This window comes from Leopardus geoffroyi, chromosome B3 (genome assembly GCF_018350155.1).
Source record: "Leopardus geoffroyi isolate Oge1 chromosome B3, O.geoffroyi_Oge1_pat1.0, whole genome shotgun sequence".
In the NCBI taxonomy this organism is placed as follows: Eukaryota; Metazoa; Chordata; class Mammalia; order Carnivora; family Felidae; genus Leopardus; species Leopardus geoffroyi.
In genome coordinates this window covers 47,450,033-47,466,513 of record NC_059337.1, presented here as the reverse complement: position 1 = coordinate 47,466,513, position 16,481 = coordinate 47,450,033, and the positions used below count along the sequence as shown (strand labels likewise).

The window sequence follows — 16,481 nt, the reverse complement described above, 5'->3', positions numbered from 1 at the left end:
TTTAGGCTTTGTGGGCCTTTTGGTGTCTATCACAACTACTCAGCTCTGCCGTTATAATAAAAGCATCCAGACAGTACATAAACAAATGGGCATGACTCTTCCAATAAAATTTTATGTAAGAAAACAAGGAGCCAGATCATGGGCCATAGGTTACTAAACCTATTATAGATCATCAGAAATTGAGAAGGCAGTAAAACAGGTTACTAATAACAGCAACGCTTAGTAATTAATAATAATTAATAGGTTAGGCTTACCTGGGTTTGAATTATGGCTCCATCACATACCTGCCGCATGACCCTGGACAAGTTGTTAAAGCTCTCTGAACTTTAGTTTCTTTTTCTCTGAAAAGAGACTTTCTATTGGCTGGATTCTTATGGAAATAAACTGAAAAATGATGCATATAAAGCCCTTTACACACTCTGTTGCATGCAGTACATACTCAGTAAAGGTACTGTACTTACTGTTATCATGATAATTTTAGGTATGTGGTGTAGGCTTGCCTCCATGGAATACCAACCTAGGTCCTTGTCATTACACTGCCACTAATTAGCTGTATGATCCTGAGAAAATCTCTGATTTCTCTGGATCTAGCAGTTGTTCTCAGCCCCACTACATAGAATCCTGAAACTTTTTTTTTTGTAAGTTTTTTGTTGTTGTTGTTGTTTGTTTATTTTGAGAGAGAGAGAGAGAGAGAGAGAGAGAGTGCGTGCACACAGGGGAGGGCCAGAGAGAGAGAGAGAGAGAGAGAGAGAGAGAGAGAGAAAATTCCAAGCAGGCTGTGTACTGCCAGCACAAGCCAGATGTGGGGGCTGGATCCCATGAACTGCAAGATCATGACATGAGCAGAAATCAAGAGTCTGATGCTCAACTGACTGAACCACCCGAGGTGCCCCGGAATCCTAAAACATTTTAGAAATACAGGTTGCCTTGGCACCAACCTAAGCTCACTGTATCAACATCTTCTGTAGTGGGACCTATGAAACCTTTATTTTTCAAGTGCCCCTGAAGATTGTGATGGTAACCACATTTGGAAACCTTTGGACTCGATGACCTATAAAGGTTCCTTTGAAGTTAAAGAGCTAGGGATTCCCTATTATCAAAAGAATACTTTTACATAATTTTTGGCAATTAGCTTGTAAAAATCTATTGTGTATTTACCCTTTATTACAGTATTCAAGGTTATTAGAGAAGAGAAAACATTCTTTGCACATTATTTCAAGGTACTGAGAGACTGCTCAGTTGGTCATTTCTGATATAAAGTAGAATTTTCTAAAAGTTATTCCAATGCATCCTCAATTTTTTTACCTGATTATTTAGTCCCTTTTCACTACAGAAATTTGGAAAATACAGAACACAAAAATCGCAAGAAACTTTACTACCAAGATTTAACCACTGTTTACTTTTTAAGGAATACTTCTTTTTCCATAAACACAATTTAAATGGGAACTAAACTCAATATATGTTTTATAATGTCAACTTTTATTTCATATAACAGTGTATTTTTAACATTTTCATCTGTCCCTGAGTTTTCTCAAACATGTTTTTTTTTCTTTGTTTTTGTTTTTAGCCAGATTTATTGAAATTTAGTTCACATATAATAAAATACACCAATTTTAAGTGTACAGTTTTTGTCCTTTGACAAATGTATATGGTCTTAATAACTACTACCATATTAATAGAGAATATTACTACCACCCCAAAAAGTTTCCTTATACCCCTTGGTAATCAGTACCCTTATTCCATCCCCTGGCAGCCATTGATCTGCTTTCCATTGCTACAGTTTTGTCTTTTCTAGAGGTTCATGTAAATCATACAGTATGTAGTCTTGTGTCTGGCATCTTTTAGTTAGCATTGTCTGAAGCTTAATTTTTAGAGGCTACATAGTAGGTAGTTGTCTGGATGTACTGTGCTTTATTTAACCTGTCTCCCTATTATTGGACTGCAATTAGTTGCTAAAGTAAATAATTGTGTGATCAATTTTTACATCAAATCCTATGAACATCTCTAATTATATCCTTAGGATGAATTTCTAAAGTTGGAATTGTTGATCAAGATGTAATAAACATTTTAAAGCTTTGGATATTTTGCCAGTTTGTCCTTCAAAAAAATTGTTCCAGTTTACCCATGTTTTAAAATCATTGCCACTGATGATATTTCTCTGTGAAACAAAAAGTAGTCCTTTTCTGAGATCCTTCTCTCATCCTCTACCTTTAGCTTGTCTTTCTCCTTTTCACCAGGTGCCTGCTAGAAGATATTTAAGAAGATGGGTTAGGCAAGTTAGAATGCATTAGTGTACTGGGACAGTGCTTCTCAAACCTTAATGTACATATGAACCAGCCAGGGATCTTGTTAAAATGTAACTTCCAATTTGTAGGCTTGCAGTAGAACTTAAGAGTTTATGGAGCTTGGGGGGTTTTTATTGGGGGAAGGGGGTTAATGTTTGTTTATTTTTGAGAGAGAGAACAAGCGAGCGCAAGCGGATGAGGGGAAGAGAGAGACTGAGACACGGAATCAGAAGCAGGCTCCAGGCTCTGAGCTGTCAGTACAAAGCCCAACATGGGGCTCGAACTCACAAACAGTGAGATCATGACCTGAGCCAAAGTTGGATGTTTAACCCACTGAGCCACCCAAGCACCCTTGAGAGTTTGATTTTAACAAGCTCCCGATAATGCTGATTCTGATGATCACAGTCTGAGTAGCAAGGTGCTAGAATATTATGTAGTCATTCAAATTATGTTTATGAAGAGTGGTGCTGGTATAGAGATGACTTTATGTTATAATGCACAGTGAAAATACATTTAAAAATTTATGTGGTAGGGGCGCCTGGGTGGTTCATTCGGTTAAGAGTCCGATTCCTGATTTCAGCTTAGGTCATGGTCTCACACTTTCATGGGTTTGAATCCTGCATAGGGCTCTGCGCTGACAGTGCGAAGCCTGCTTGGAATTCTCTCTCTTCCTCTCTCTCTGTCCCTCCCCCACTCGCTCTCAAAATAAATAAGCTTTAAAAATATATGTGGCATAATTTCAACTATATAACTGTGCATAAAATAAAGACTGGAAAGATATACATATAATCATGTTAGGTATAACTGTTACTACTGTTTGGTAAAATTTGTAGATAAGTTTCATTTCCATCTTTATACTTTATGATTTTATATAATAAGCACATCATATTTTATAGGGAATCTAATAGACATTGTTGTTTACTTTGTTTTCTAGCAGTACTAATGAAGATGAGGATTTGAACCCAGAACAGAAGATAGAAAGGGAGAAGGAAAGGCGGATGGCTAACAATGCCAGAGAACGTTTACGTGTGCGGGATATTAATGAGGCATTCAAAGAGCTTGGTCGAATGTGTCAGCTCCATTTAAAGAGTGAAAAACCCCAAACAAAACTCCTTATTCTTCATCAGGCCGTGGCAGTCATCCTTAGTCTAGAACAGCAAGTCAGAGGTAAGTAGGTTCAGCAGAGATGCATAACTATTCTGCCTTAGGTAGGCAGACATTTCTTTTTCCACTTTCTCTTCTGCTTGGGAAGTTGTCTATGAATTCAACTAGTACTTCTGCCACTGCATCATCTGGATCGCGTTTTCTCTGTAGTTCTTCCACCTCCATCTCACAGTAGTGGTCCATATCTGTATGCTCAATGCTTCCCACAAACCAGTAGAGTGCAATCTTACAAATGTTGCAGGGAATAGCCAGCCTCTGCTCACTGCTCAGCATTAGTGCTGTCTGCCCCTTTGTTCTTATTCTTACTGAATCTGGTCTTCCACACTGTTAAATTTACCTGCCTAGACCTGCTTCCTTCCCTGCTGCTTCCTGTCTTCCCCATTCTCTGTACTATATTTCTTGCCTGCTTTACCCTGGGCCATTTATTATAATGGCCCTGCTGATTAATAGAATGCTTGATCATGGCCCCTCCTGGCTTTACTTCATATGAATGTCCTTTATACCCAAGTCAAAAAGGTCTCAAGGTTTTTTTTGTTGATCCCTGATCAGGAATGCCATGAACTTCTTGGCCTAATATGCCCTGACATGTTTGAGTGTCTCTAAGAGACACATGTATGGTTTATACTGGCTCATCCACTGCTGGCTCAGACAACTGCCCCAACGGTTTTATCTTTCAGGAAATTTGATGGAATCTTGAAGAAGCTTTCAAACTTCATTTTTTGAACAAGCATTTATTGTTCACCTCTTCTGTCCCAGTCACCTATATGCTAGACCCTAGGTTGCCGATTAATGAGCTTCCTGCCCTTGAAAGGTTTTACCATTGAGCTTGATATTTTTCATATACCTATTTGTCTTCTTATCCAGAGTAATGAATGTTTTGTCCTAAGTCTTTTTACAAAGAATTATAGGTGTGGCGTTGGGTTCTAGATCCTACCTCTAACCTCTCTTCATTAAGAGCAACTCTATCTTTGTGATGTACTGGATATTTATGTAGGGTTTTGTTTAAAGAAAGTTGAAAAAGGAAAAAGAATAGGAGTAGGACAGACACTTGACAGCTATAATTGTGGATGACCCTCAGCATTGGTCACAGAAAGAATACTATTTCTGAAGAAACCAGAGTTGGAGAACTTGAACGCACTTGCAGAAAAACTTAACCATAGTAATTAACTGATCCATCCACTTCCCTCCAGTATATTTAATAAGAATGATGAGTAGATTATTTCATGCATAACCAATCTACCATTAAAACCAGATACTTGCTCCTAATAAGGCCATTGGAATATGTGTAAAGGGTAAATGTTAATGAAACCTGATTTTCAAAAATGTATGAACTCCCTTGGGATGTTCATAAAGACAGTCTGATTGTTGCCTGCTCATCTGTAGCAGGATCAGTGGTTTCTTGAGCCTTCAATATCTCCTGTCACTTTATCAAAGTTTTTTTGTGTTTGTTTGGTTTGGTTTTAATGTGTCTGACACCTTTTGTCTCACTCTGAAGGCAGTGAAGCCCCCATGTTTAGTGATCCCAGTACATCCATCCCGCTGCTCTGCAGACCCAGGATATTTTCTACCCTGACTCTACCCAGCCATTTACTGTCAAGACCATTCCTACCACCTGGACTGTCTGGACAGCAGTGGTGCCAAAACTTGCTCCTGTATAGTACCTTTCCTTTCCACTGTTTATTAGAGCTAGAATACAGAATATTCTTAGCTTTTTGTTTAAGATCAGAGGTTCCTACTCTCAGACCTAAGTCATCAATGAGAAATACCTCTATGTTTGGAAAAGTTATAAACTCCACCATGCCTGGGGGGATCTTATTCATTCACTTGCAAGATTTGACTTTGTAGTGGTTCCATACAAGTAGCTAGGACAGGAAAGCTGAGTCTGAAACAAGATGTAACATCTAGGCTCATCCAACTGCGTGATAACTTTCTGGTCACTGTTAATGGGTACTGACTTTCTTCCACAGTTCTGGAAAGCTCTTTATAGGGAACCACTGACTGATTAGAGTTTGAACAGAATTTAAAATACACTGAAATATAGGGACACTTGGGCGGCTCAGTCGGTTAGCGTCCAACTTCAGCTCAGGTCATGATCTCGCGGTTCGTGGGTTCAGGCCCCATGTCAGGTTCTGTGCTGACAGCCTGGAGCCTGCAGCCTGCTTCAGATTCTGTGTCTCCCTCTCTTTCTGCCCCTCACCTGCTCATGCTCTCTCTCTCTTTCTGCCCCTTTCCTACTCTCTCTCAAAAATAAATAAACATTAAAATACACTGAAATATAACCTCATTAGGAGCTACTTTCCTATTCATAAAAGCCTACCACCTTCCTCCCACTCTTACACTCTGGGCTTCAGAGCCCAGAGCTTTTATTTTACAGCTTTAATGTAAAAGCCTTGGGATCCATGCAAGATCCTTCTTGAAAGGCACTCTGATGGCTGTCTGTCAAACAGGATTTAGAACCCTTCATGCAGCCCATATACCTGTGCTTTGCTATGGCAGCACCTTTAGAGTTTAGTATAGCCACTGTCCTCTGGACTTTATCTCTAGCAGTTGTGAGTTATTTTGGTAACCTGTTTATTTTTGGCAGCCTCTTCATCCCTGCAAGGGTTTCACCCACTGGGGCCCAGCAATTTCTAGAAAGGTACACATTTTGTTTACATGACTACTTTGGACATTCTCTGGAGTCTTTGTGCTCACCTTCTGCCTGGGGATAGTGCTTCAAGACTGTGTCTGGCTATCTACATCCTGTCTTCCCTGGACAAGTGGCTATATCAGGAGGGCAATCAGCAGTGTATTCTGGAGAAGAGCAGGAGGAGTGGCTTCCCTTCCAAGCCTCAGATTTTGTCAAAGCATTTTTTTTGCCTTGGTACCTCACATACCAAATTCCATCTGGTCCCTGCCATTGCCAATTTAGGCCTTTCCATTATGACCAGTATAATGTTAACGTTACAATTTTGCTGATCAATAGATTTTACATATTACTTTCAAGTTTGTACTTTCAGCTTTACTAATGATTAGATTAATGGTCAGACATTTCCTCCTCAGATTCTTTCACAGGTCTACTCAGTCACCTTACTTCTCTTCCAGTGATAATTTGCGGACAATAGAACTATGAGGATTTTAGTTTCCTGGTGTCTTAGGAAGTTTGAAGATAAGTGAGCAAGGACAGTGGTTCCCAAATCTGACTGGTCCCAGAATCACCTGAGGCTTTTCCTTTTCCCAAACAAATTTCCAGACCCTCCCCTCAGGATATTTTAATTTAGTTGAAATGATTTGATAATAGCATATTCATAGTCTTAGCATATTCATTGGCAATACTCCTTACTAAATCTCCACTGAAATGAATAAAAATAAAATTAGTCCACAAGGATAAATGGGAGAGAAGAAAGCATAGCAAATGAGAGAGCAAAATATGTATATATGATGGAAAGTAGATAAAGTAATGGTAATTGACTTATTTAGAAGGAAGAAATTAAGTGGAGCAGGGAGGGATATACCAACAAGAAGCAGATAATTTTGTTCCACAAAGCTCCTAGCCCCTGAAAGGCTCTATTCTTTGGAAAAGGCAGAAGTCAAGCATTACCTGAAAACAGGAAGATTAACTGCAGGACTGTCTGCTCTGGAAAAGTTGTATCCCTGTGAGTCAAAATATTAACAGAATTCTGGACAAATAATGCTGGGTTACAGGAGATAGTGTAGCAGTGTATTTCTCTGAAGAGAAATAATTTTCAATCTAGAATTCTGTGTGTAGTCAAACCATTAATCAAAGGGTGAAGAACAGAATAAAGATATTTCAGATATGCAAAGGCTTTAAAATTTTATCTCCCATGTGCATGTTCTCAGAAAGCTTCTGGAACCTATGCTGTAGGTAACCAATAAAGACAAAGGCATGGGAGCCAGGAAACAAAGATTCCAGCACAAGTGAGCGTCAAAAGGAAATCTCATGACAAGATCTGCTAGGCCTAGAAAATCAAGGTGCCTATTAGTCCACATTGAAAATAGAAGATGGTTAACTGCAGAAGAAAGTTTTCCAGGGAAAGAAGATGGAATTAATAGATGATACAATGGTGTCTTTGAGGTTTTAAGATAAAAAAAAAATGTTGACAGGCATTTGTTAGATCTGTTGGAGCATGGGTATGAGACAAAATTAGTATTACTAGCAAATGAAAAGCAAGGCAACTATTAACTAGAGGAAAAGCAAAAAGTCATATGAGCAAGGAAACAATGTAAAATTCTTGACTTGTGTGTTTGTCCACATAGTTATTATAAGAAATATTTACTTAGTCATAATAATGTAAGAAGTGACTGTGGAGTTAGCCAAAATTTGAGCTTTGGGTAGGTTGGCTCTCTTATAATTAATGAAATGTGAGAGAGACCATCACTTCTCATGCCCTGCAGGTAATGTCTTTCTTCTGCTCACCTGTACATCAGGCCTTCTGGCTACTTAATATATTTGCTATGGGCTGTTCTCACATACCAGAAAGTATTAAAAAACACTAGCATTTGCCTTTTTTGGATCAAACTTCACATTTTCTAGAGCTTACTGTAGTATTTTCTTGGTTCTTCCAGCCCTTAGTGTTCTTTGACTAACTGGCTTACAGGATCTTGCCTAACTTGAGTTTTTGCTTCTGGTCCTTTCTAGCTATTCTGATCATGCCTGCTAGATCCTCATGTGACACAAGGTCATAGTTAGCTAACAGCAATGTTTTATTATAAAAGCAATGTGAGCCTTCTTATGAGAAAAATATGAACCCGTTTCAATTGGAAAACTTTCAGTTCTCGCTTTCTCCTCTTTGGATTTAACATGTTAATTTATGCCCTCTTTTTGGTCTCTTTAGTCATTAGACTGCCACCTGCCCAGTAAAGGGACGTGACACTTAATAAAAAACAAAAATCTTGGGGTGCCTGAGTGGCTTCGTTTGTTAAGCATCTGGCTTTGGCTCAGTACATGATCTCACTGTTTGTGAGTTCGAGCCCTGCATTGGACTCTGTGCTGACAGCTCAGAGCCTGGATCCTGCTTTATATTCTTTGTTTCCCTCTTTGCTCCTCCCCTGCTTGTGCTCTGTCTCTGTCTCTCAAAAATAAATAAATGTTAAAAAATTTTTTTTAAAAACTATTCTCATTAGAGGTGCACAATTACTTGTTAAGAAAGTAGTTCCTGATATTTTTACATAATGATGAACATGCCTTTTTATTTTACTACTTATCCTAATAAGTGTGTACCTTTCTTTCTTCATTGATCTTCCTCATTTTATAGGCTTCATGTCTTTTCCTAAATGCAGGAGCTGAGAAAGTGAGAACTCTAAGATGAAATTTTATCATTACGTATGAGTAACAGTCAGTAGAGTTAACTAGATTTACCATAATAAATACTGTTTTCATTATAAACAAGTTTTTTTAAGATTTTTTTTTTAACATTTTATATTTAGGTCTTCTCCACACCCAACGTGGGGCTCAAACTGACAACCTTGAAATCAAGAGTCGCATACTCTATCGACTGAACCAGCCAGATGCCCTAAGATTTTTTTTTAAGTTTATTATTTTGAGAGAGAGAGAGAGAGAGAAAGTGTGTGAGTGAGAGAAAGAGAGAGAGAGAGCAGGGGAGGGGGCTTATAGAGAGAGGGAGACAGAATCACAAGCAGGCTCCATGTTGTCAGCCAGAGCCCAACATGCAGCTCAAACTCAGAAACAGTGAGATCATGACCTGAGCTGAAACCAAGAGTCAGACACGTAACCAACTGAACCAACCAGGCACAACCCCCCTTCCAAAGACTACTTTTAAGTGATCTCCACACCCAGTGTGGGGCTCAAAACCATAACCCCAAGATCTAGAGTTACATGTTCCACCATTGAGCCAGCCAGGTGCCCCTTCATTGCAGACTAAGTGATCCTTTTATATTACATTAATTAGGACATTTTTAGTCAGTTTATAAAAATATATAAAACAACTTTTCACTTACACTTTATGTTATTATCAGAAACAAAAAACCAGAAGCTGTCATGAGTTGGATATCTTGTGCTTAAAAGTCACTTAAAGAAAATATAACATGAGGGGCGCCTGGGTGGCGCAGTCGGTTAAGCGTCCGACTTCAGCCAGGTCACGATCTTGCGGTCAGTGAGTTCGAGCCCCGCGTCGGGCTCTGGGCTGATGGCTCAGAGCCTGGAGCCTGTTTCCGATTCTGTGTCTCCCTCTCTCTCTGCCCCTCCCCTGTTCATGCTCTGTCTCTCTCTGTCCCAAAAATAAATAAACGTTGAAAAAAAAAAATTAAAAAAAAAAAAGAAAATATAACATGATAAGTAATTCTCACATGGATTTTGATCCAGTATGTCTCCAGTGCAATGGATTTTCTTTCCTTTTATTTTGCATAGTAAGACCCACTACTTTTAAAAATGCCCACTTCAAAAGTTCCATCTAGTTGTCTCTGCTATCTTATATACAAAGCAGTAGAGAAGGTTTTTATCACCCTTTTAATCACACCTCTAGCTATAGAAAAAACCAATCATTTTATATATACATATATATATATATATACATATATATATATATATATACACATATATATGTATATATATATATATATGTATATATATATATATGCATGAGATATGTACCAGCTACCTCTTTCCCTAGAGGAGTTGGCACATTGTTTATAGAAGATTGGCTGAGGGTATCTATTTCATCATTTTCTGAACTGATAAAAGTCTAGGTAAAGCACAGATGTCTCTCTCCAGGTACATGGAGAATGTCAGCATCTATATCAATCCCATGTACCATGTCTTAGCAGGATAGTGAGGAGACTTTGTAGACTAACATCAGCACTTGCCAAAATGTTTGAAGCAATAAAAGAACTGCCTTTGGAGGTTGATGTAGATGAAATCAAACACTTGAAGACTAAAGCATAAGTAGAAAAGGAGAAAACACCAAATACTAAAAAGCTTAAGCCTGGAGGTTCATGTAATCCGAGCGTTTGTGGGAGCACATCGTTGTTGCCTTTGTGTGATGTTATTCAGTATGGAAATGAAGTTACAGAGAGGTAATATCCACAGAAAGAAAATAGAAGAGCAATTTGTTCAGTTTAAGACCTAAGAGTCCCTGATTCGTAACTAATGACTATAATGGTAAAAATTATTTTCCCCTGTTTCAGAGAGGAACCTTAACCCCAAAGCAGCCTGCCTTAAGAGAAGGGAAGAAGAAAAAGTTTCTGCCGTATCGGCAGAGCCGCCAACCACACTGCCAGGAACCCATCCTGGGCTTAGTGAAACTACCAACCCTATGGGTCATATGTAAACATCAGCCAGGTAAGTATGAGTATGAAAAGAAACAACAAGAATTTACCTGATTCATCTTAAACTGAGTTAGAACCTTTGAACAGAATTCTCTGGTGGCAATGGTAATGCTAAAGGTCACATGTAATTTGAAATCCCAACAGTTTCTTTTCTGTGGTATCACCATACTTAGAAAGCCAGTGTCCTTTAATATCAAATTACCGTTCAGTGTGATAGTATCCTGTGATTTATGAAGAATTTTGGGTTCTCCTGCTCTGGATCATGTGTACACTCTCACATGAGTATTATTCTGATCCAAGGAGAAAATAGTGCAGTGACTCATCTGTCAAATACTTTTGCTGCCGCTCATACTCCTCATTTCTCTACTCAAAAATACTTGACTGTGATCATCAACCAGTTTTCTGTTAATCCACCTACCTCTTCTTATCATGAAATCTTTATACACAAAAGAGGCACTGTTTGCTTCCATTTGGAACGACAATCCAAGTTTGTAATATGCATCTTTCTTCCCTTGTAAGGCTATTAATTATACCTTTTGGAATCTAGTGAACATAAAGGTATTACATATGATAGAACCACAGTGCCCTTCTCTGTGGAATTTTACATGTTGAAAAGCTGTTCTTTTATCTTTCTATTCATGGAGTAAACACAGTTCAAAAAAATCTGTATGATTTTTTTGTTTAACAAAATGACAAAGGTAATAGAAGTTTTTGCCCCAAGTAGTTAATGTGAATCATCTTTTTTCTTAACTATATACAGGTACATGATCTACAATAATCTAAGTTGTAGTTGTTATTTAGGTGGCAGAAACTAATATAGATTATAATTAAATATTTGGGACACTAGCACTTTAACTGGCAGCATGGATTAGGAATACATCTGGGAACTTCATTCATATAATCTGCTTGCAGCAGGGTGTAGTTCTTTTCCCAGTTTCATCAACATATTAAAAGCAGTAAGGTAAAGCTGAGTGGATGGGAGGGAGGTGTGGAGCACAAAAAAATATGAAGTGCACTTTCATTTGGTCAGCTTTGCGCCTATCTCATTTTGAGCTGAAAGTGTAGAATTTGATAGCATATTTTATAAACTACAAACATTACTCAATTCACCTTTTCCTGAAGAATTTGGTTCCTACCACCTCTACATGTATCCTTCCTGAGATCAAACTAGACCAATACTAAAGATTTCATTCGGGGACAAAAGGAAAAAAAGTTAATGTAATTATTTGTCATTTATAATTATAACACTAGCACACTGGAGAAAGCCAAAACCATCTCCCCCACAAAAAATATCCAGCAACCTAATTATGCATATCAAAGAGAGACTTCAAGCAAGAGCTAGTTAGCTTACAGATCCTTAACACAAGCTATGTTTAATATTTTGTGGAAAATGTAGAATATCATGAAAAAATAGACTTTAAAGTTTTAAAATAAAAACACGCCATTGTTCCTCAGTGCAAAAGTGACTTTCTAAATTGTCAGTTCATTTTAAAGAAAAGTGATGAAAGGTAATTTGTGATGCTCAGGTCCCAGGTAGCCACCAGGCTGTGAAAAGAGCTGTCAGATTTATCGAGCTGTCAGATTTATCACAAAGCCTGTGTCTCTCTCTAGTTTTACCTGTTTCCTCTTACTCTCCTTTCTGGTCCCTCTCCAGTTCTTTCTCCTTCAGGTCTGTCTCCCTACCTCACATATCTTCCCCTGTTTACTTCCTTTTCTTTTATGGCTTTTCTATATCTCCTACTGCTTTCATGTCTCTACCCTTATCTGTAGAATGAGGAAATTCCCACACTTAGGGTAAAATTAAACCTGAGCATTCTTACCTGTCAAAAAGAGATCAAGAATCCTTTAAAAAAAAAAAAAAAGTTTCAGGATTATAAGAAATGCAGTAAATGAATTTTGTTCCATAACATTTTATAAGTTAGTGTTTATTATGTTAACATATGTTTTAAAAGTTGCTAATTTCATAAAGGTGGTTGTCTGGTTTCACCTGATAACATTCATTTCTTTATAGAACTGAATAACAGATTAAAACCAGCAAAAGACTGGCCAGCAGGAAAATGACTGCTAAAACAAAAATGGCTGATAAATGGCCTTGGGGTGACTGACCCTAAAAGCACAGATTTTGCCACCACATAATATAAAGCCAAGTAGCTTTGAATATCTCAGTTATCCATTTCTAAGAGCATAACTCTATTAGGAAACAGTACTGTTGTCAGTATAATAAAGATGTGAAAGGTATGATTCTTGGTAAGATTATTGTCATCAAAAATGACTGACATGGAAAATTTCAGTGTTAACAACTATGTGTATTGAGACTATAAGTGTGTAAAAAATTTGTACTAATACTAGTAAAGTTTAATAATTCATTCACTCATTGAACATTTATTGAGGATCTTCTAATGGACTGGGAATAGGGACCAATGTGAAAACAAATACCAAATGGTCCTAACTTCAGAAACTTGCTGCTTAGAGAAGATGTATAAACTATGAACACAGTATGGTGGACTGGATGTATCAGTAAAGGGATGCTTTCACATTGTCTCTCCACTGAGAAATGAACGAGTAGAACCTCAGAGCTCAGGTATTGCCAACTTGAGTGTTGCATACCATTCAAAATAAAAGTTTGCATAATTGCCCCAGCTGTCGTATAATCCTGTATCTTGTGATTGCTGTAATCACATGGTCTCCTTTAAAAATCTTACCACACCATTTCAATGACATCTTAAAAGCAATTCTGAAACTCTTTTATAAGTCATTGAGCAGACTGCTAATTTAGAATAAACCTGGTATAAATGAGAAATATCAATATCGTTTTTTTCTGGGGAGGTATTTATTTTTAACAGTGATATCCTAATTGGTTCTGTTCTTTCTCTTGGCTCTCCCTGCCACAGTTCCAGAGTTATCAGTAGGCTAGATAGAAGGTGACCTCTCCTCATAAGGACTTGGACAACTCAGATTATCTGAAGACACAAACCTGTTAGGAGGGAGAAGAAAAAACAAAACACTTGAAGCAAGAAACTCAAATGTAATCCTACGATCAAAGCAACTGGTCAACACTTCCATCAGAAGTGAAGATAGGAAGCTCATCAGATAGAACGTCAGCCCATGAAATGTTTGCAGCATGTCATTTTGTTGCAAGCAGTGTGTCGCTTCTGCACAATCAGAGACTGTCTCGTTCTCTCCACTCACCGTGGAAGTTGCCTTGTGCCTAAACTGAATTGACAAATGCATTGTAACTACAAATTTTATTTATTGTTATGGAACTGTAAGGTCTACATATAAAGGGAAAAAGTTAATGTGGAAAGCTGATCTATACTCAGCTGATGCCAGCATTCGTTAAAGCTGTTCACGTGCAGAACAAAGCAGTGACAACCATTGGCCCTTAGCATTCCCGGCATACCTATTAGTGTCTTAAAAAGGAAGGGAAAAGTCTTTTGTTTGCCCTCTCCTATCCTTTTGCCATATGAATAGTGTTTTCCATGAAATAGGAAAATATTACTTGGTATAGCATTTCTCTCACTCTCATTTTTTCATTCATTTTTATTTTCTCTTTGTGGGTGTTATATTTGGTCTCTGAATCTGAATAGTTAATGGTCACAATCCAGAATCCTCATGTAGCCCTATGTGCTTTGCATATTTACCTTACAAAAATCAACAGAGACCATCTGTGACCATACCCTAGCTAAGATTTTAAAGGGGGAAATTTTGTCCCCTAGATTTTCCCCAAAATAAACATTGCTTTATTTCTAATAATAACCAAGACTTTTCAAGCTTCTAGGTTTCATAGTAAAGCTTGTAATAGCAAGAGTGTAAATTACAAGGGAAGAATCTACTTAGAAATTGCTTTGTTTTCCAAGCAGTAAGTACTACATATAGTACTTGTAAAGTGTTAGCTGTAAGTAAGCACAAAATGGATTTAAAATACAAAGAAGATTTTCAGGCTGTGATTATGGTGACTGTAACAAAACCCAGTAGTCACTGAGGCAGGTAGTGTGATAAATGAACACAGCACTCTGAGGCTAATTACCTAATGGAATACAAGAGCAATGGTCACCCGTGTTTCCTTATCCTCGCCTTTATTTCTCTGTCACTTGGATGGCTGGTCAATGGGGAGGAATTCAGTGGGTGATTTAATCAACCGCAAACCATCTGCCCCTGTCCCAAGAAGATGAGCCAGATTAGCAGTAAACCAGTGCTTGTCGGTCCATCTTAGCACAGTACATTAAGGCACCCCTCTGTTTCTAATCCTTCAGAGTTGTTTTTTAAGATATCATAATCACTTTGAACTTCCATGAAATCTGTCTTCCACCACAACAGCCCTGGGAGAGAAAAACATGCTAAACAAGGTTGTCTTGGCTTAATAATTCCTTATGGCCAATATCAACAAAGGCAGTCAGCACACAGAAGAAAGGACCCAAATCACTATGTAACTCAAAGATTTCTGTTAATTTGAAAGAACAAAAACAATTAAGACAGGACTTCAGATCCTCCAATCAGGATGATTCCTAACAAATCGGTCTTTTGTGAACTTAGTGGACTTTTTGGTTACTTTAATTTGCATATATTCTCCAATTACATCAGACTCTATCTGTGGCCTTGTTCTTCATTTCAGTGTTAATCAGCTAAACAGAAGTCGTTGCTTATGATGTGTGAGTGAACATACGCCACTGCCTGGCCTTTTTTTCTTCAGAGCTTGTTGTCTTTTTCGCTATATTAGACTTTGCAGTATGCCCAGAAGCTTTCCTTCATAAAATAGAAAGAAAAAAACATTTGGCTTATTTTTCACTGTAGCTAGTCTTTTATACAATAATCTTGTAAGAAAATTTCTTGAATTCTAAATATTACTCTTTCTAGATTTTTGAAATCGAAAAGTTTTCAGTAAAAAGTTTCTTACTTTATTTTATTATATTAGGTAGTAAAAATGTAGGGTTATTTACCATAACCTGTTCATTAATATCAGAAATTTACAATAGCATTTTAAGACCATAGTAGGATTCTAGCATACCGTGTAGTACCTATGGAGTATTGTAAGAGCTAATTGTCCGAGATGAATTGCTTCTCATCTTGTTCTCCAGTTTCCATTGTTGGTTTATTGCAGATTTGTATCCTGTGTCAAATTCAAGGTATTATTGATAAACCTTTTCAACCAGCAGCAAGAAGTTCAAAATTTTTTCTGTCACTGTAACAGAAAACACAATATGTATATAACATTTATGTAGCAATAAATGTGCCATCTTTTTTTTAACATAGTAAACTAGTGAGTTTTTTACATTCCTCTCTCAAAGAATAATGCATTTTGTTCTTTTCTCCATCTCATTCCTTCCACACTGCTTTGCTTTTTTCTCCCCAGCTTTGTTGACACATAATTGACATAGCATTGTGTAAGTTTAAGGTGGACAATATAATGATTTGAGACCTGCATATATTGCAAAATGATTACCACAGTAAAGTTTTAACATATCCATCACCTCACATAATTGCTTTTTCTGTGTGTGTGGTGACAATTTTTCAGGCTGACCGTGCTTTTCATAATCTGCATTATTTACAACATTATCTGGGAGGCCCGTCAGGATAGAATCAGGCTTGTGGAACCAAGTTGGTAATCTACTTTGTAGTCGCCCTGGCTTGTGTATTTCTCCCCTTGCCCTCTCTACTGATTGTGGCCTTTTTAGCCTTTTCCTGGAGGTTGACCAAACTTTGATTAGTAGTTAAAATCTCTTCTGCAGATTGAGAAAAAAGCAAAGATGG

At 37.7% G+C, this 16,481-nt stretch overlaps 1 protein-coding gene across 16 annotated transcripts in view; it reads left to right on the top strand.

Moving 5' to 3' along the window:
- Positions 1 to 15,978, top strand: part of TCF12 (transcription factor 12) — a 382,310-nt gene extending 366,332 nt beyond the window's left edge. For 12 of the 16 annotated variants that reach the window (XM_045449620.1, XM_045449619.1, XM_045449618.1 and 9 more), the window contains 3 exons: positions 3,220 to 3,452; positions 10,593 to 10,746; positions 13,625 to 15,978. In XM_045449620.1, the coding sequence (XP_045305576.1) occupies positions 3,220 to 3,452; positions 10,593 to 10,735 (376 nt within the window). In that variant the 3' untranslated portion in view covers positions 10,736 to 10,746; positions 13,625 to 15,978. The remainder of the gene's footprint in view (positions 1 to 3,219; positions 3,453 to 10,592; positions 10,747 to 13,624) is intronic. The other 4 variants (XM_045449624.1, XM_045449622.1, XM_045449627.1 and 1 more) reach the window with 1 other exon arrangement.
- The last annotated feature ends 503 nt before the right edge of the window (positions 15,979 to 16,481 follow it).